The sequence below is a fragment of the Vicugna pacos genome, chromosome 33 (assembly GCF_048564905.1).
Source record: "Vicugna pacos chromosome 33, VicPac4, whole genome shotgun sequence".
In the NCBI taxonomy this organism is placed as follows: Eukaryota; Metazoa; Chordata; class Mammalia; order Artiodactyla; family Camelidae; genus Vicugna; species Vicugna pacos.
Window position 1 is genome coordinate 9,160,182 of NC_133019.1, and position 20,666 is coordinate 9,180,847.

At 49.6% G+C, this 20,666-nt stretch overlaps 1 protein-coding gene across 1 annotated transcript in view; it reads right to left on the minus strand.

Annotated features, from left to right (window-relative positions):
• SORL1 (sortilin related receptor 1) overlaps positions 1–20,666 on the minus strand; it is a 147,895-nt gene that overhangs the window by 20,436 nt on the left and 106,793 nt on the right. Inside the window, exons 28-39 of the mRNA XM_072954152.1 lie at positions 20,417–20,548; positions 19,384–19,515; positions 18,601–18,735; positions 17,649–17,804; positions 14,221–14,370; positions 10,104–10,235; positions 8,768–8,894; positions 8,433–8,602; positions 4,827–4,939; positions 4,480–4,584; positions 3,646–3,718; positions 889–971 (exon numbers count right to left, since the gene is read on the minus strand). Coding sequence (XP_072810253.1) covers positions 889–971; positions 3,646–3,718; positions 4,480–4,584; positions 4,827–4,939; positions 8,433–8,602; positions 8,768–8,894; positions 10,104–10,235; positions 14,221–14,370; positions 17,649–17,804; positions 18,601–18,735; positions 19,384–19,515; positions 20,417–20,548 — 1,508 coding nt within the window. The remainder of the gene's footprint in view (positions 1–888; positions 972–3,645; positions 3,719–4,479; positions 4,585–4,826; positions 4,940–8,432; positions 8,603–8,767; positions 8,895–10,103; positions 10,236–14,220; positions 14,371–17,648; positions 17,805–18,600; positions 18,736–19,383; positions 19,516–20,416; positions 20,549–20,666) is intronic.

Genomic DNA, 20,666 nt, shown 5'->3' on the forward strand with positions numbered 1-20,666 from the left:
TTGAAAAGGTAATCAGATTATGGTAATTAAGGGTAAATCTTAGCTCAGGTGGTCCTTGCAGTCAAGGCCGAGAGGTCAATACAAAAGGGACTTGGTTAGATCTCACTGTCTAACAGGAGCGAATATACCCACGAGTCAGGAAAGACCACTTTTTCCACATCCTGAACTCACAGAAGGATTTGATCTAAAGGTCTTCAAAAGTATTGGACAACACACAAAATCAAAATGTCTTCAAGACCAAATACTATGTCCATGCAAGGCCGTTTCCGGCATCAACTGTCACTGAAGCCAAGAGCATGACACCAAATTATAATTCAGTAAATGGCACAGGGACTCTGAAGGCTGTTAGTCCCGCCACAGTGTCACAGACAGGGAGGGATGGAAGGTGGGTCTCTACTGGAGAGACCACGGGGACACAGATAATTATGAAGCTGGCTCTGCAGATGGGCCGGGTGGAAGGGACGGTGGTGCTGGAAGAGGAGGCTATTGGGTGGGTATGCTTCCAAGGTGTCTGACTCTGTCTCCCAAGGCTCTCTTTCACGGTGGGAGCCGCTGCACCAGCGCTCAGCCCCAGGAAATCCAATAAAGCTGAAAATTACAGGGCGTACATATTCTGTTAACACCAACTCTTTATTTGCACTATAGCTGTGAACCATTTAATTATATGGTTTAAAAGGAAAAAAAAACAGGCACCAGGCTGAGGCAGAATAATTACATGTGAAGACTCGAGTTGCTCTTCATGGGGGAAAGAACCAACTGAGCTGTGGGATTTCAGCTTCCCTGGATCGAGTCATTCATTTTTCTCAATTTTCGTGTCCTCGGCCGGATCGGTTCCCGTGCGAGGTAAAGCCCCACCCCAGCAGCCCCGGTGTCGTGTGTCAACATTACCTTGATGTCACTATCCATGGTCAGGGTAAAGCTGAGAGAATTTTCGCCATAGCTGTCAATACGAATGTTCGGCGGTGGAATCACTGAAAAAAAAAAGATATTCAAGAAGAGAAACCATGTAATGAAAAGGGAAGAAGGCAGAACTTCACAGTTTTTAACTCAAAGACAAAGCCGTCTTTCAGTGGCGGAAGAAAGGGCACTTCTTTGGCTGTTTTCAGTCATCTGTCTCTTTCACCACTGTCGTCCTGACGCTGAGCTTGGGTCCACAGTTGCCTGGTGAACACGTCACTGTCTGGGCTCCATCACTAGCCTGCTGACTAGGTCGAGCAGAAACGTCCCACATGGTCCCCGCCACAGCCTGGTTCTGAAGCTGCGGGGATCACAGTGAGAGCCACCTTCACTGGCACCGAGAAAGTCCCAGTGGCCGCAAGTCCTTTTTTGAAGGTTGACAGCAGGGTACAACGTCAGGTCACAACTTGCAAAGGTACATGCGGCAAAATGGAAAAGAACGTGGGCTCTGGAGTCTGGCAAACTGGAGCTCAAATTCCTACTGAGACACTGGGCAGCTGTGCCCCAGGGCAGGTTACTCGGAGATCATCTTGACTTCGCAGAGGTGGGAATACTAAATAATGTGTGTCAAGCGCCCGACACTTAGCTAACGTTCCCTTTCTCTCCCTTTCCAATCAGGTCCCACCCATGGCAGATTAAACAGCTGATAAGCCACTGGCATTCTTAAGAGACCAGAGCTCGAGCTGAGGGGAGAGAAAAGGGCAGCAGAGAGAAAAGACCCCTCTCGGTTCAAGTGGAGAGCATCGTGCTGGTCGTATTGAAGGTCTACCCACAAGAAGCCTGCCAGTGCCTGCCAGGTGTGCTCTGAGAGGGCGTGATGGATGGACACGGTCAGGAGACAGTGTTTGAGTGGCCGCTTGCATGTTACACTCTCAGCACATGTGCCTCCTACACAGGCGAGGCAAGAGAGACTCAAAGGAGCAGTTAAGAGGCAGGGATGTATCAAAATCCAGACGAGCCTCTCCAGGTAACCAACCATGAGGTGGGCTTGAGGAAGACACAGTAACCAGGAGAAAGGACGTTAGGATTTTCAAGCGCCAACTCAGAGCAAAACAGTTCAGGTCCTGCCGTAAAGCTGACCTGAATTACAGTCCTGGTGGCTGGAGACAGATCACAACCCTCCCCAAGTCCCAGGTTCCTCAGCTACAAGATGAGCATAAGAATACTCACAGGGTTGACAGGGATTAAAAGAGATCACTTCTTGTAAAAGGACCAGCAGGTGCTCTGCACAAGCAGGACTCAAAAACTGGGGGCTTTTCTCACTGTTTTTATGCTTAATCCCCTGCGTTCGCTACTGAAGGTGGTGCTTCTGGGTGACGCCACCGTGGTTTTTGTACCCTGCTTTCTCACTCTGCACACAGCTGCCCTTGGTACGTACCCCAACCAAAACACACATGAACTGAGGTTCAGCCTCAATGTCATATCCAAGGAGTTTAAGAGAAGCAACCACCAGCTGTGACTTGCAACAACAAATTCAAGGTGCTACCTGTTTTTCTGATGACCTTCCAATGTCCCTCCTTTTCAGTACGTATGGTCAGTATGTTCTGAGTGATTTTATAGAGGAAAATAATACTGCAATCAAACCTCTAAGGGAGTGTGAACTCAGTGCACCTTTTCCAATACCCACAGCGTCCAGCTCCAAGGACTGGCTTCACCAAGTGTGGCTGCCGCCTGCCGTGACCTCAATGACCCCAAGTCTTAAAGGCAACCAGATAGTGACTCTCCATGACCCAGAGCCTATTTCTCCCAGGCTCGGGTTAAAGTAAAAGCCCCCAGTCCTGTTCCACATGACACTTCCGGCTTTAACACCCGTTATGGCCAGAAACGAAAGCCTCAAGTGCCAATACTGAGACCAGGACACCCAGGCTGGAGGACGAGCCACTGTCTGTCTCCCTGGGCACCAGAGCCTTCATTCAGTTGCTCCATTCACTCGCTCATCCACTCTTTCAGGGGCTCCTACTTGGCACCAGTGATGGAGTGGAGGAAACCGGAGCAGACCCTGCCCTGGGGAGGCACACGGGTGGGACGGGGAGCCGCTGCCTGGCTAGCACAGGGGTTCAGGGAACAGAGTCTGCAGTCAGGAGGATCGAGGGTCCAATTCCACCTCTGTCACTTCACTGATCGTGTGGCCAGTGACATAACCTCCTTCCAAACCTTATCCTGTCTTAGAGTGTTCGGAGGTCTAGTGAGATGAGCTGGAGGATGCGGAGGCCTGTGATGGCCGGCCATCAGCTCTCACCCTGAGCAGCTCCGGCACTAGAAATGACCCCCCAGGCATCGTTGGTCAGCGCCACTGGGGAGTGAGTGTCAGCATGGCGCACTCTTAAAAACACCTAAATGAACGTGAGCAAAGTTATCTTTATCTTGGCTGGGAAGGCGGGACTCCTTCTATTTTGGACTCTGTGCATGAGAACAAGGGCCGGGCATGGGACGGCCTATTGGAAACCCCTTTGTATGTTTTTACTGTAACAGACGCTCACTTCTGGAGAGAGGAACATGTTTAACGGTCACCCGAAAAGACTCCGTGGCTACAGCAGTACACAGGCACTCAGAAAGGCATGTGTGTCGTGGAGGGAAAGACTGTGTGTGAGCTTCCTGATTGATGCCTCTCTGTTTCCCAGTCAGACTGAAAGTCCTTTCAAAAGGGTTTCTATCGTCTCTAAACCTGCAGATGCCAGAATCCTTTACCTTGTCCTTTTATGGTGGTGATGGATTTAGAATCGCTCCAGTTGCCTATTCCACGGCTCGTCACCGCAGCCACCTTTCAAACGAGAGCGCGAATTAGTACGAAACACAGGCAATCCACCGTACGGCAAGACTCCCGGGTGAGCCAACGGGGTGAGGCTCTGGCAACGAGGGTGGAGGGAAGTATATACAGAGGGCTCCCAGATGGTCAGAAACCCCCGCCACCGAAGCAAGAGAGGGAAAGAGACCACGGGAGGGAACCTGGGGAACGGGGATCGTGACAGCGCTGAAATGACTAAATTTCTAGTGACGGACAGGTGTCAGGGTTCTTCTCGAGGGCAGGGGTGGAGGGGGCACGTGCGTCCATGTATACGCGTGAGCACGCAGCCACGAGACCATCAGCGTGAGGGAGTCTGCGTGTGCACTTAATGGTCTTAAAAGACGCTTTGCACAAAATCTGTCTCTGTTCTACTACAGACATTGATAATATGTTTCATAAGAGCTCCACAACATCAGTTTATAGGTGCCACTCATCGTAGCTCTGCATCTTGCTGCAGCTGAAGATGAACAGAAAAGAGGTGGGTACCAAACGAGCAGCAGCTGGAATGCCCGCCGAATACCTACATGCTCGGTTATGGCAGGGAAGCCGGGTTTCAAGTTCTCTGTGGCACTGGTTTATGAGACTGAAAGAAAGGATGACCTCCCAGGGCGAGGGGCTGGGGAACTGGCAGACCACGAACAAGCATCTTGTGAAGGCAAGCACGATCTCACGGGAGGACAACCATCTCCCCACGTTCCAAGACCCCCCAGGTGGCGGAAACACGGGCGAACACTCACTCTTACGGTGTACTGAGCATTCACCAGCAGGTTCCTTATTTCCGTAAAGTTGCTCTCCACCCTCTGGGAGGCCCACATCTTGGAACCACTTCTGCTATATTCTACCTGAAATGAGAAGGGAAAAAAAAAAGTGAGCAATAGGTCAGCCAAGGTCTGGGCATCCTGACACCTGATTATCAGGAGGCAGGCAGAGGGAGAGGAAGGCGATAGGAAAAATGATCCAATGGATGGATGATTATTTATAAGGAGACACCAAATCAAGTCCTCGTCATACAGAACATGCTTCTGCCCTGCCGGACCCAGAAATCCCCTCCGCTCACCCACACGCACTCCCGGAAGGTACTTACAATGTACTCGCGAATGAGGCCGTGGGTGTGGGCGGGAGGAGCCCAGTGGCCCACAATCACACCTTCCGCTTCCCGGTGGAGTGACAGCTGGAGGTTTTGAGGGGCGTCTGGCACTGGAAAAGAGTCAACTTGGGGTTAAAATCCATCTGCATACTACTGGTCGCCTGGAGGAATTTCCCTGAGCTCAAAACAAGGACGAGACAGACTTGGGAGCCAACAGTGGGACCCATTCACCAGAAAGGGCTGTGAGCGTGGTGTTCACGTGGGCAGAACACCTTTCCTCTCTTCCAGAATGCAAAGCATGCTGTCCGCACATCCGATCGTGGCTTAGTGAGTCTGACGTAGCTTTGGGGCTCATGAGGGCTGCTGGATGGAATCACTTGAAAAAGCTGAGTCACCACTGACCCTGGGCCTTGGATGCTGAGAACTTAATTGCCCAGGATGGCGTCTATGGCCTTGAACTCTCCCACAACCAGAGAACCATGGGCATGACTACGAAGAAATAAGACTCACTTTCTAACAGCACAGACTCCTATATTCAAATGAAGGGGATCCCCTTCAGAGCAGGCTCCTTAATGACCTCTGTGCCGGCATTTCCCAGACCCTTTTGCAGCTTCCTTTCTGTGGCTGCCTTCAGAGCCAGGCTGGAAGCCACACACAAACTTCATTTTGTCTGCAGAACAGTTACTCACATCGCTAATCCACAGCAGACGAATGCTACAGGTTGAACCCCCAACCCCAAATTCAGATGCTCAAGTCCTAACCCCCAGTACCTCCGAATGTGTATTTGGAAATAGGGTCTTAAAGAAAGGGAATTAAGTTAAAATGAGATCATGGTCCTTAACCCAGTATGATGGGTGTCCCTGTAAGAAATTAGGATGCAGACACACACAGAGAGGGAGGACCAGGTGAGGACGCAGGGAGCAGACGGCCGTGCAAGCCAGGGAGAGAGGCATCGGCAGAAACCACCCTGCTGACACCATGAGCCTGGACTCCCAGCCTCCGGAACTGTGAGGAAGCCCAGTTCTGTGGTTTGAGCCCGCTCAGCCACTCGGGCAAGTGAACACAGTGACTGTCCATCAACAGTCAGTGGCCCGCACGCCCTCTGAGGGCAGGAGCTGCGTGTCCTCCACCTCCGAACCTCCGACATCTAACCTACTCCCGGCACGGGCAGGCGCTCTGCTACCGCCTGTGGAAAGAAGAGCTACAGATGCGCTGTTGCAAAGACAGGTCCCTGGTGTCGAGGATTTGGCCGAACTACTCCATGAAATCGCAGCCTCAGCATTCATCTCGTTTGAACAAGCAGCCCGAGGGGGCTTTAAATTGTCATCAGCTTCCAAGCAAGCCCTAGATCCCAGCCTGCAGAGTCAGAGTCACAAGAAAGTGCAAAGTCCTACCGTGACTTCTCCAAGGGCCCTGGTGAGGAACAGTCTCCCGGCCTCCCGGGGCCCTCCCCTCGTGTGCTCCTTAGGTAAGACCCCCAAGTTATCAAAAGCCCTCTTTTTTGGTTTGAACTGACCAATCCCAGCCCTGACCCAGGAACTCCAAAGCCCTCCGCCCGTAAGCCCTAAAAGAGGCGTGTGCCCCGGGCCCAGCCTCCCTCTCCCCGCCTGCAAGCTGCCCTGACCTCCCGTGCGGCCCTGTGAGGTACGCAGGACCCCCTCCAGGACCCGGGAGTAATAAACCTCTCTATTTCAATTTCCCTGGGGGGCTTTCATTGATTCTCTGACACCCCAGGGCTCTAGTGAACAAACGTTTTAACACACAGTCCTAACACGTAGGTTCTTATGTGTTTGCGTATCACGTCCTTCATCTCTGTCAGACCAGATGCTCCAGGCTCATCTTGCAGATTTCCTGCCCCAGGACTGGAATCAACCATTTCTTCAAGAAGCCTCGTTTGCTTTTATTGAAGAATGGCATTAGAAACGCAGACACAGGAGGAGGGTGTAGCGCAGTGGGAGAGGGCACGTCTGACACGCACGAGGTTATGGGTTCAATCCCCGGGTCCCCCCACCAAAAGTAATAAATGAATAGATAAACCTAATTACCTACCCGCTCACAAAGAAACAAAAAAAAATGTTTTTAAAGAAACAAAAAATTTTATGCTTTGTTTTTGTTTGTTTGTTTTTGTTTTTCAGATTCCACATATGAGCAATCTCATATGGTATTTTTCTTTCTCTTTCTGGCTTACTTCACTTAGAATGACATTCTCCAGGAGAGAATACAGACTTGTGGTTACCAGGGGGGTAGAGGGTGGGAAGGGATAGACTGGGATTTCAAAATTGTAGAATAGATAAACAAGACTACACTGTATAGCACAGGGAAATATACACAAAATGTTATGATAAATCACAGAGAAGAAAATGTGACAATGAGTGTGTATATGTCCATGAATGACTGAAAAATTGTGCTGAACACTGGAATTTGACACATTGTAAAATGATTATAAATCAATAAAAAATGTTAAAAAAAATTTTAAAAAAGAAAGAAAAAAATTTTTCAAAAGGGGGGAGGGTATAGCTCAAGTAGTAGAATGCATGCTAAGCATGTATGAGGTCCTGGGTTCAATCCCCAGTACCTCCTCTAAAAATAAATAAATGAATAAACCTATTACCCCCTCCAAAAAAAAATTCAAAAAAAAAAAAAGAAAGAAACCCATATCTGAGTGTTGGGGGGTGGCCCGTGGCTACTGAAGATTTTCTGGGCCTTCTCAGCAAGGAAATGCATGCGTGAATACTTCCCTGAGTGTGTACACATAACTATAAATACTTCATGTGTAACCATCTGCGTGCACGTTAAGATAAAGAGTTCACGTTCACATCTCCAACTGAAATCCGACTGTGAACACGGTTCTGATGCCAGTTATCAATGAGAAGCTCACCAGACCTTGGGAGCAGAGATCATGGGAACAAGCAGTCACTGGCTGTCAACTGCTGTGAAGAGGGGAGGAAGGAGAGAACTTTCTGCGACACAGGAGTTTTGGTAAATTTCCTTAAAATGTGTGATACTTCAGACGTGCCTCATACGTTAAGGAAGATGATCTCCTAGGTACGAACTACCGGGAAATATTTAGAGACAGAAGACAGAGGCAGAAACGAGGTAAGAAATGCAAAAGAGGGCGGTGGGGGGCAGAATCTGAAGTTAACTTCTTAAGGTAGGAAAACAGTATGTCTGATCATTGTATAAAGAAACAGCGAATCACTATACTGTGCACCTGGAACTAACATAGTTGTAGGCCAATTATGCTTCAATTTTAAAAAAAAAAAAATTGTGTTTAAAAAAAAGAGTAGGTGGGAGGGTACAGTTCAGTGGTAGAGTGCATGCCTAGCACGCACGAGGTCCTGGGTTCAATCCCCAGTAACTGCATCAAATAAAAATTAATAAATCTAATCCCCACCCAAAAAAAGAATATTGAAAAAAGAAAATAAAAAAAATTACGTGACATAATAAGGAGAATAAATAGTCAACAATTCAGCCGAGACCATAAAACTTAGCCACAAAACTTCTGTACATGGGAGGCACGTGGAGTTATGTTCCCACACTCCTAAGCATCCTGGGAAACTCTCTGAAAATCCCACCTAAGGTCGTGTACCTGCAAACACTTACATCCTTCTGGAGTCCTCAGAGTCACAAAGTCGTTGGTGCTGTGCATCTTGCTCAGACACTGGACTTGGACTTTAACCTGGTACGTGGTGTCCGGCTTCAGGACTTTCAATACAGTGTTCGTTTTATTGCTGTGGGTCTCCAGCATCTTCCACATGCTCTCTCCAACCACCCTGGCCAGCAGAAAAAAAGACACTGTCACATCAAAGCAGCAGGGGGAGGCTGAGCTGTCTGAACCAGTCAACAAACAGCTGCTCTGGGCACACACAGAGTTTACGGAACATCCGGTGGCAATAAGAACATCATTTTCTCCTCCCGGGGGCAAAGACGGGACCCACCTGTAGTAGACGACGTACACGCAGGAAGCAGTGGGCATCTTCTTCGGCCGTGTCCAGGTCAAAGTGACATCCCCAGAGAAGTCAGCTGTCCACTGAAGATTCTGTATCTTGTATACATTTAATTCATCTACAGAGAGAGAAAGGCGAAAAAGAGAAAGTGGTCTCTTACAAATCCTTGGATTTCAAAGGACCCAAGAGGTTCCTTGACTTCAGATAGACCTGCTATGATCGAGATGGTCAGGCCACAATCCTCACCTTAAGACATTCCAGAAAAAAAAAGTTCAAGCCTTCCTGTACAGTCTTTCCCAAGGTCTCCTAAATTTCCAATCATGATATTTTCCCTTGCATTTCACCTCCTTGTCTGCACTGATTAGAGTCTGTTTCCCAACAGAGAATGCTACAAATCCAAGCAGTGTCGCCAGCAGGTTCCCATTAGTGCTGCAGCCCGACCGTTTGTGTCCACGAAATCCACACGCTGAAACCTCAGCCCCAGCGTGACGGTATCAGGAGGTGGGGCCCGTGGGAGGTCACTAGGTCCGAAGGATGGAGCCCTCACAGTACAGATTAATGTCCTTGTCAGAGGGACCACAGAGAGCTCCCTCACCCCATGCACCAGGTGAGGACATGAAGAAGACGCTGTCTATGAACCAGGCAGGTGGCCCTCACAGACACCGAATCTGCTGCTCCTTTTTTTGGAGGAGGAAAGAGGTAATATTTATTTACTTATTTTTTAAGTGGAGGTGCTGGGGATTGAACCTGGGACCTCGTGCATACTAGGCAGGCACTCTACCACTGAGCTACCTCCTCTCCCTAATCTGCTGCTGCTTTGATCTTAGACTTTCCAGCCTCCAAAACTGGGAGAAATATGATCCTGTCGTTTGTGAGCCACTCAGTTAGAGCAGCCCAAGGTGGGGACTAAACGCACTCCGGACAGAAGGATGGAGCTGACTCCACCCCAAAGCCTGAGGCTCGCAGGGCTACTGCGGGCTCATCTGAGGGATGTCCATCCGAAACCAGTCCAAGACCCGCCTTTCCCGGGGGGCAGGGTGTAGCTCAAGGGGTAGAGTGCTTACCTAGCATGCATGAGGTCCCGGGTTCAACCCCCAGACCTCCTCTGAAAATAAATAAACTTAATTACCTCCCCCCACTGAAAAAAAAAAAAGGAATCATACAAGACCCAGGGCGAGCTGGAGGTGGGATGCGGACACAGGACAAGCCTCACTCCATCTGGTGCTCCAGAAAGTGGGCAAAAGCTTTGCACTTTCAGACAAAGGGAAAGCTCCAAAGGGCTCTGCCTCGGGGTTCCCCGGGCAGGTCCTCGGGGGGCTGCACTCACCGCTGCAGGCCCGCTCGTCACTCTCGTCCGAACAGTCCAGGAAGCCGTCGCAGCGCTCGGACAGCACGATGCAGGCCTCGCCGTCCTCACACCCGAACTCCTGGCTCGTGCAGATCAGGGTGCCGCGCGTGGCTGCAACACAGCACACGGGTGGGGGGCCACGGTCACCAAAGGCTGATTGCGCTTAGGAAAAGCGAACTAATCCGCTTCTGCTTCCAAAGACCCTCGTCTGCTGTCAACCACGGGGACACGCCTCCAGCAAGAGCCAGAGCCTGGGAGTCAACGAACCAGGGTGTGAATCCTGCTCCGAGCGCTCGAGCCAACCGTCTGCTGCGGGCACACCTCCTTCTACTGCGCCTCACGGATCAATGTGTTTCTTACAAATCAAAGGGTTTGCATCAAGCAAGTCCGCCTGTGCCATCCTTCCCCCGGCATTTGCTCACTTTGTGTTTCCGTGTCACACGTTGGTAATTCTCACTCTATCTCAAACCTTTCCGTTATCATTACCTTATTATGGTGACCTGTGATCAATGATCTTCGGATGTTACTACAGCAAAAAAAATTACGACTCGCTGAAGGCTTAGCTGATGCTTATGCTTAGCATTTTTTTTAGCAATAAAATACTTTTTTTCATTTAAGTATACAGTCAGGTTACAATGTGTCAAGCAATACAATATTTTTAAATTAAGGTCTGCAGATTGCTTTTTAGACCTAATGCTATTGCACACTGAACAGACTACAATTTTGTGTGAGTGTAACTTTCATATGCACCAGGAAACAAACAAAAAAAAACTTGCTTGACTCACTTTATCGTGATATTGTCTGTATAGTGGTGCTCTGGCACAGACCAGCAATATCTCTGAGTTGTGCTTGTGGTGCCCAAGCGCAGGTCCCCTACATGAAACTGGGGGGACAATCCCATCCCTACTGTGTCCCCAAGGATCCACTGAGACCCAGAACCTGGAGTAATGCCCGGCTGACAGCAGGCATCCACAAACCGTAGCTCTTCCTCGCCACTTCTCCTAGTTATTCTGCTCCTGTTATTGCATTTGCAGCCCAGAAAGACACTCTGACTTCTGGTTTGAGCGATACAAACGACAACACGATGCATCACAAGAGTAAGTGGCGTGTCTACTGTATGTGGTACCTTAACTGCAGAGCTCCGCAACGTATCTCACAGAAAATGAAAAAATGCAAATAAAGAGCACTTGGTAAGTTAAGAGTTACACAACTCACTGGCTATAAACTATAATCTGATGCTCTCTCCAGTTCGGAAAGTAGACTTAAACTACATGAGGGGCTCTGAGAAGGAAGCAATGACAATGTGATTGCAAATGATCCTAAAAAAGAAGAGGAGGTGGCTACAGAAAATGAATCTGCTGCCCCAGGTGGGCGGGTCCAGGCCCAGGTCAGCACTTGGGGCCTTCATTCTAGGCACCCACACCTGCCTGCCCCAGCCTGGACAGGAAGGTTCTATCGGAACCCAACCCCACCGGTGAAGAGGACCTAACATTGCTCTTGCGTCTTCGCTACAAAGCAGCCCAAGTCCTAATCCCTGGAACACGTGACAATGAGCTTACATGGCAAAAGGGACTTTGTAGATGTGACTGAGAGACCTTGACTTAGGACTTTAGCATGGGTCATCCAGGCAGGGACCCAATCCGATCACCTGGGCCCATAAAAGCAGAGACCCTTCCCCAGCTGTGGTCAAAGATGAAGATGCGAATTCCAAAGAAGGACCGGAGAGACAGCACGGTGTGAGCTTTGAAAATGGAGGAAGGAGGCCTCCGGAGGCTGGAAAAACGAAAGGGAACGGATTCTGCGCTGGGGTCTCCCGAGCAAGCAGCCCTGACTTCACCTCGGTTTCAGCCAGTGAGACGTGGGTCACATTTCTGACCTACAGAAATGTAAGGAAATAAACGTGCGCTCTTTCAGGGCACGAAGTTTGCGGTACTGTGTCATCCTGGCCGGAGAAAACTAACACACACTTGAACCCCTGCATTCTCCCAGATCTTACACTGAGGATTCTACCCTGGTTTCCTGAGTTCAAACTTTAATTTCCCCACTGGGACTAAGAAGCAAGCCCCTTCTAGCTTTTGCTGCCCGCCCCCTGCAAACATACCCACAATGTCCCATGCAGTGACTACAAGGACACTGAAAGAAATGACTGAAGAGGCCAGTGAACCATGGTGGTTATTTGAGGGCAGAAAATCTGCACAATGGGTTCTTCACAGTCTTCTGGGGGGACTTCAAAAACCAGAGGTTCCTCAGACCTGCCCCAAACCTTCTGAGGCAGAAGCATGACACTGCGCACTTGCAGTATTTCTAAGCTCCACGGTGATGCAGCAGATGTGGCCGGTGCTGAGCACCTGTGTTCTGGAACAGGGACAGGTGACCCCGTTTCCCATCTGAAGCACCGCCTCCACTTCCAAAAACCACACTCTGAGATGTAGGCAGAGAAAGTGGATAACGTTCTCATGACAACAACAGGCAAGAAGGATGGGTCAAGGATCCTGGGATTTTTCTCCTAAAGACGGAAAGATACGGGAATTGCGAGTGGGAGGTGGGAGCGAGATACGCTAACAACTGCCCTCAACTAATGAGTTTCCACACGAAAGAAGGATTAAGACTTCTCTGCCTGTCTCTAGGATGGAGGGGCAGACTTTAGTTATTTTTGCAGAATTCTCTAATATGGTCATTCTTAATGGGAGAAGGGAAATATCAAAACCACTTGTGAAGTTTTTTTTTACAAAGCATAATCCCCCATCTCCTGGAAAATCATTGTATTATGTAGTTCTGTTATTTGCTGAGCCAAAACTGGTTTGCCTTGAGAAGCTTGAAGTGAGGGTTTGGTTACATAAACTGCATTAGAATACTTAGAAGAGGCTTGAGAACCACTAGTGAACAGTCTCAGAAGCCTAAGACAGAATTCATCCCTCCATCTACCTACCTCTTCACCTTCTCATCATCCATCTATCCACCCATCCATCCACCGAACACTGATGGAGGACCTACCATGAATCAGCTACTGCTCAAGATGCTAAAGATATGGTGATGTGTTAAACACAGGACCTACCCTCAAAGAGCTTACATTCTATTGAGAGAAACAGCAAACAAGTAAACAAAAATGCGATTTTAGATAGTGATAAAAAACTACAAAGAAACATACAGGATTCTACACTCAGAAGGGGATTGTTTGGAAATCCGCAAACAGAATTATTCTTCCTCTTGGTAAGAATGTGGCAAGATATAATCAAACAACAGCTGAGCAGTAACACTGGAGGGTGTTTGAAATTTCTTTATGAAACATATATTTTAAAAGGAAGAAAACACAGGATTTAGAAACTGGGAATAAAGGTGTCATTAATCTCTGAAAATTCTTAAACTGATTATTAAACAAATGATTCACGGGCACTTGGAACGGAAAGCAGTGGCCTTCGGGGACCAGCTTCTCTAAGAAGAGTCATGTCACACTCATCTCATTTCCTTTGTTGACAGGGCTGTCCGATTAATGGGTTGAGGAATACTGTAGACAGAGCACGTCTCGATTCTGAGACCCTTAACCAAGCAACATTCTTATGTAAAGGTCTATTGGAAACAGGCTAAGGAAACGTGCTGAAAGAATACTCATGAATGAATTAATCTCGCCCAGGAGGAAGGTCCTATTTCATTTCCTCTTTGTTAATTATGTTTAATGTTCTTCTTACTGTGGCTTAGATGTTACTTACTGGCTCAGATGTTCGTACTATTATTTTGGTAAGCGTTGGATCAATCTGCCCTGTTATTTCAATGTCCCAAAGGGCCACTTTGTTCATTCTTTTAACGTCAGCGCAGAATTCTACACTAATCCTCATTTAATTTCTCTGTCATTTTGGAGCATTCCACCCTCTAAGAGCTCTCAACGCGGCATGATGAAAAGACCACATTTTGTACCAGAAATACTGAATAAATGTCCCAATCTGCTACTGACTAGGTGATCCTCTTTGAAGCGTACTCTTCCTGTCTCTAAAACGGAGGTAACACCAGTATTGTTATCGCGAGAAACAAAGCGCAGGCAACGAGATACCACGCCCCCTGGAAGTCCCCCCCAGGAGGCAGTGCCCCGCCCACGACTCACGACAGTTGGCCTCGTCCTGGCCGTCCTGGCAGTCCCGGTGGCCGTCGCAGCGCCTCCAGTTGGGGATACACTTCTTCGGCTGGCGGCACTCGAACTCAAACCGGTCACACCGCCCCAGCTGGGTGGGCGTGGAGGCAGCAGTGACATTGGCTGGAGAAGAGAAATTCGAAGTTCCCTTGTTAGCACCGACAGGGCTGGACAGCAACAGCAACCAATTCGGTGCACTGGAGATTTCGGTGCTTTAGGAATTACGATGGGGACCCAACAAGAGACGTGAGCTCCGGCTAAGACAGCAGATGGACGGACGAGACGCAGCCATCTCCCCGGGCTCCCTCACAGGACCCCACTGAAGGAGAGGGAAGCTACCAAACTTTGGAAGCTGGAAGGAGAAGACAGAAGGGGGCGAGTGACTAATGATTCCAGAGTAGGCTGTACTCTACCCTAAACTGTCTGGGGAGAGAGCTAAGAACAGGGGCAACACCACAGAACCCTCAAGAAGCTGGGCAATGGTGTCCCTTAGCTGGGAGAGAAGAGGGCACGGTTACACAAGGGACTGACCGAGAGGTGCCAAAGCAGCAGCTGGAATCCTACAGTCCTCCCCTACCCTCCCTACGAGATGACTGCCCTTCCACCACGCGAAAGAAGATGGGGGGGGTGTGAACAAACAAGAATACTGTACTGAAAAGGCAGGATTAAACCTAAAGGTTGCTGACCTAAATGGCCATTGACAGATGACTGGATAAAAAAGCTGTGGTATATTTATGCAGTGGAATACTACTCAGCCATAAAAAGAATAAAATAATGCCATTTGCAGCAGCATGGTTGGACCCGGAGATCATTATTCTAAGTGAAGTAAACCAGAAAGAGAAAGAAAAATACCATATTCCACTCATATGTGGAATCTAAAAAAAGAAAAAGAAAAAAAACACTAATGCACTCATCTACAAAACAGAAACAAACTTGCAGGCATAGTAAACAATCTTATGGTTATTGGGGAAAGTGGGGAGGAAAGGAAAATTTGGGAGTTTGACATTTGCAAATGATAACCACTATATAGATTAAAAATAGATTTCTTCCGTACAGCACAGGGAACTGTATTCAATATCTTATACTAACCTTTAATGAAAAAGAATATGAAAACAAACATATGTATATATATGCATGACTGGGACATTATGCTGCACACCAGAAATTGACAAATTGTAACTGACTGTACTTCAATAAAATAAATAAATAAATTTTAAAATTAAGGAAAAAAACAAAAAAAACCCCCAAAACTAAAGATTGCTGAATGTGAAGGTCCTTGCCATCTTCCTCAAGAACCCTGGCAGTGAGACCCTTACTCTCCAGGCCAGAGATTATAAAAATCTTCTCTAGGGAAACTGATCACTTTCAGAGACAAAGAGCCCAACCATGAGACTCCAGGCTAACACACCCACCCATGTGCGCAGAACTTCTTAGCGTTTTAAAGTCCCTTAAACACAAGAAGCAACCCAGGATTCTCTGAGGAAAACCTGTGACATGAAAAACAGAAACCAATGCTGCCCCTTCTTTCCCCCCCAGAAAAGGAAATCTGGAGGAAACAGCGACTTTGTAAGAGGAAACTTCAAAAATAAATACCTTTGATATACTCAGAAAGAAAGAATAGACATTTATCTGTGAAAAAAACAACCAGATGTCACAAAAAAGGAACAGTACTAAAAATTGTAATGCTATAACAGTTAAAACCACAGTAACTGAAATGGAAAACTTAGCTAAAGCGTTGGAAGACAGAGTTGAGCAAATCGTTCAGAAAGTAGCAAAAGTAAAAGATGAAAGAAAAAAATTTTTTTTAAGTTTTAAAAAAGTAAGAGGACCAGATCAGAGGATCTCATGTATAAACGACAAGAGTTCCAGGAAGAAAAAGAAAACAGAGAAGAAGATATTAATGGGATATTTCAAGAAACATTTCCAAAACTAAAATAAATAAATTTCCAGTATGAAAGAGCCCATCAGTGTCCACAACACTGGATGGAATGGGACCCACAACAAAGTACACCACTGTGAAAATTTAAAACACTGGCATCAAAAGGAAGACTCTACAAGCTTCCAGAGTTAGAACAGGTTACCTATAAAAAATACAAATCAAAATGGCTTTGGATTCCCCAAGAGGTGTTTGGTGACAGCGGAATAACGTCCTCAAATTTCTCAAGGCAGGATATAAAGCTATAGATAGTATTATTCCAAATTTATAAAAAAAAAATAAAGAAATCAATGAAGCGGAAACATATTAACTAGGCGATATCCAGAAATGTGAAAGCGGTTTCCCTGGGAAATGAAAGAAAAGGAAATTAAAATTTTTATTACACCTCTTTTTTATTTTCTAAATTTTCTGTAATAAACATGTGCCCCCTTTCTAATTAGGGGAAATGTTATTAAAAACTAAAAGAGCGGTGAATAAAAAGAAGGCCACGCTCAGAGGAACCAGGACTTGGGTTTGAGCCTGACTCTACGCCGTGTACTTGCAGGAGCACAGATGAAGTCTCCAAACCCTCTAAGTCCATCTCCTGGTCGGTGAGACGGGGAAAGGGAACAGCGCTTACAACAGCTGATGTTTGCAGAGGGTTCTGATAACAGCCTGCTGGGGGCATCTAAGCCGAGAAGAAGCAGGTCTGTCCAGGGTGCGTGAGGAGCCCCGCTTGGCAGAAGAGAGAAGCAAAGGCAGGCGAGAAGGGGCAGCTCAAACAGGACCTTGAAAGTAGGACTCAAGGGTTAGGGTTTGTCCTCTGGACAAAAGGACACAAGGAAACCAGTGGCGATTTTAAACAGGGAAGAGATGGGATGGAAGCAGTCTTAAAGGAGAAAAATCAGACTGCTGACTTAGAGGTTTGCTAAAAAAAAGTTACGGAAACCACAGCAAATGATCATCTACTGTCTTATTATAACTGAGTTTGAAATGCAAACCTGCTGCAGAAAGGGGACAGCTCTACCGGGGGTTAAGGGCGTGCCCTGGCGGGGTCTCCCCAGTTACTGCAGCTCCAGCAATGGCCACTGCGCAGACCTCCACGTGCCTCCCTGCGTCCGGCCACTAGATGGCAGTGCTTACCCTTCGTTTAGCAGGATGCCAGCCAACCAGCCAGCAGACTTGGGCTCTGTCCCCCGAGAGTGTAATACACACAGAGACACCTCCCTGTAATTCCCACTGTAACTTCCTGTGGGGAGGAAGCAAAGGAGAGGCAGCGAAAGCCGGGGAGGAAAGCAGGGTGGCCGGCCTTCTCTTGCAGGAAGACCAGACGGCAGTGAGAGACACGCAGTTCTGAGTTCCCAGGGGTCTCCCTGCTCTGGGGGTGAGAAGCGGTCTGGCCACAGAGCGGGGTCCCAGAGGGCAGGACCCAAAGGTCCTCTCCATAAAGCAGGTGCCACGGGGCAGGGCCGGCGCCGGCACTCACCGGGGGAGGGGCAGGCTTCCTCGTCCGAGCCGTCTGCGCAGTCTCGGTACCCGTCGCACACCCAGCTGTCCATCACACAGGCCCCGCTGCTGCAGCGGAAGTAATTGGGCAGACACGTGGAGGGCCCGGGCGTAGGGGAGGGAAGGATATGTGAATCTGGGGAAAACACCAAGCAAGGAAACCCAAGATGTTACAAGGAGCATCGCGGATCTCAGACCAAAATTTGACCAAACCCCAGTACGCACGTCCCAGGGTTAGCGGCGCCAGCTGGGGGAGGCCAGCGTCAGGCCCAGCTCTGGACAGCGGCTCATCTAAAAGTCATGTATGAGGGGGCGTCAGAACAGACAGCATTCCTTCCCCTTTTCTGAGGCAGACTCACTTTACTGTGATATTGGATTGGGGCCAATACCTAGATGAGTTTGCTTTCACAGGGTCTCACGCAGGCTGGGGGAAGAAAGGAGACTCAGAATGCAGAGGGCGGGTGGGAGAAGGCCTACCGAGGCCAAACACTGCTGTGGTTAACTCCAGCACCACCACCCCGAGAGGCGGCTCAGAGAGGAGAACACCAGAAAGGAAAGGTGTGCCCCTGGCACGTGTCACGCACATGTAAATGTAGCACAACACACATCACCCAGAGACCCTGTCAAAATACAGACCCCGCGGGAGGCGTCCGATGGAATCAAAGATGGCACTTCTAACAGGGAGCTGCAGGTCTGCACGTCTGCAGACCACACTCACTCGGAGGAGCCCCTGTGCCCTGGAAAGCAGGCCCCTGGGGACAGGAGGGACCAACTGCACTGATTTCCCAATGGGAGGGGGGTAAAACTCACTCAGAATTACCCCCTAGCCCAAATCACCACCTAAGCCAGGCACTGGAGACTCGCTGAATGCCGTGGGGACGGTGGGAAGACTCCAGTGTGTTCCAGCTGCCGGGCTGGCCCGGGACCCTCACCTCCGCAGTCCTCCTCGTCAGACCAGTCCCCGCAGTCGTCCTCCCGGTCACACTTCCACCTGCTGGGGATGCAGCGGCCATTCTCACACTGGAACTGGAAGTAGTGGGAGCAGTTTGGGGCCTCCGTGGGGTTTTCTGGGGAGACAAACCACATGGCTGGTCGGTCGTCTGACCTGCCCGGGTGTAAACACAAAGCTCCGGGGACACGCCCCAGAGTCCCGGGGCAGCCCACGTGACGCTCCCAGAGAAAGATCGGGCAGCTTCTGGGACCCAGTGGGAGACAAAAGCCATATCCACGAACTCGACCAAAGCCTGCCCTCCTGGATCCCAAACCATGTTCCCTGACCCGCGTTTCTACAGCTTGCAAACAATGCCTGAGTTTCCATCCTGACACATGACCAAAGGGAAGACCTAACTAGTGATGATAACCGGAGGGTGACAGTGACTCTATTTCCTCGTGGCCTCTGTAACCATTAGTGGGGAGGGGGGAGCACTCCAAAATTCTTAGCATAATTCTCCTACCGTATTCCTTATACATAATGTGAACTTCCCAACAAGGGAAAGAAATGGAAATGGAAGAACCCCCCACCCCGACACCTGCTAGGGGGCAGGTTTCTGCTTCAAGACTCAATTCCTCTCATGCAGACTCAAGAGCAGGCAGGAGCCACGGCTGAGGAGGGAGAAGGTCAAGCCAGCGTGGGAGGGGGCCGAACGCCCCCCTGAACCATAGGCGCCATGGAACCGAAGATGGGACTGAGCGCAGGCAGAGCGCGGTCTCCTTACCACAGCTGGCCTCATCAGAGTCATCGCCACAGTCGTCCATCCCGTCGCACTTCCAGATCAAACTGATGCACACTCCGTTCTGACACTGGAAACTGAACTCATCACACACCGTGTGGAACTCGGGGCCTTGGGCTACAGAAGGAGCAAACATCGCAAAATCCAGGTGACTTCCGTCCTGAAGAGTTCAAAGTAGCGACACTGTTTGTAAACCAGAGGAGAGAACAGACGGCCTCCCCCGAGAGACTGGCCGGCCGACGGGGTCCTCGAAAGCAGAAATCAGCTGAAGGCCTGGCCTTGGCAACTCAGCATGTGGTGGCATTTGGGGAAGAGGCCTTTAAAGGGTTAATTCCACTGAAATAAGGTCATGAGGGTGGAGCCCCATCTAACAGGACCGGTGTCCAGACAAGGAAGGTAAAGTTGGGCCCAGAGAGGAGCAGCAGGAAGACCATGTGAGGTCACAAGGAGAGGACAGCCACCGCCAGGCCAGGGAGAGAGGCCTCAGCGCAAAGCGACCCTGCCGATGTGTGGCCTCGGACTCCCAGGCTCCAGAAACGAGAAAACACATGTCTGTTGTTTAAGGCCCCCGGCCTGTGGGTGCCCGCTGTGGTGGCCCGGGAGAACTAACACAAGTACCCGCCACGCGCAGGGCAGTTTGGGGGGCGGGGCTGCAGCGGCGAACAAGACACAGACCGGCCCACGTGTGACGACCGTTCCAGCCGGGGGAGACGGGCTGCAAGATCAGTGTGCGCAGGGGACCTCAGTGCAGTGAAGACACTGGAGCAAGGGAAGGGGCCACTCAGGGACGGGGCGTCTATGGAAGAAGGTGACACCCGAGCCAAGATCTCGGTCGTCCTTTGTCCTCTCTTTTATCCAGACACCAAGAGCTGACACGCATGCTTCTGAAGCAGCAAACGTGAGTCTTCCTTAGAAGAGGCAAGACTGGACACTCAACAGAGACCTATAAACCAGACCAAGGTGGCCCACCCCCTTGGATTCCCCAGGGCCCGAGAGCGACCACCCCCTCCCCACTCACAGCAGCCAGCGAATGCCACATCCTCATCTGAGCCGTCGCGGCACTGGACGATGCCGTCACACACCATGGAGTGGAACAGGCACTGCTGGCGGTTCTTACACACGAAGTCCATGAAGCGAGTGCAGAGGGGCTCTGGAAGGGTCCAGCGAGGAGAAGAAGCCATGAGCACCTGGGTCTGGGAGCCTCGCAGGCCCTGGGAGGGTGCACCCTGGCCCGATGCGCATTCAGGAGACGGCAGCTAACGGGCACC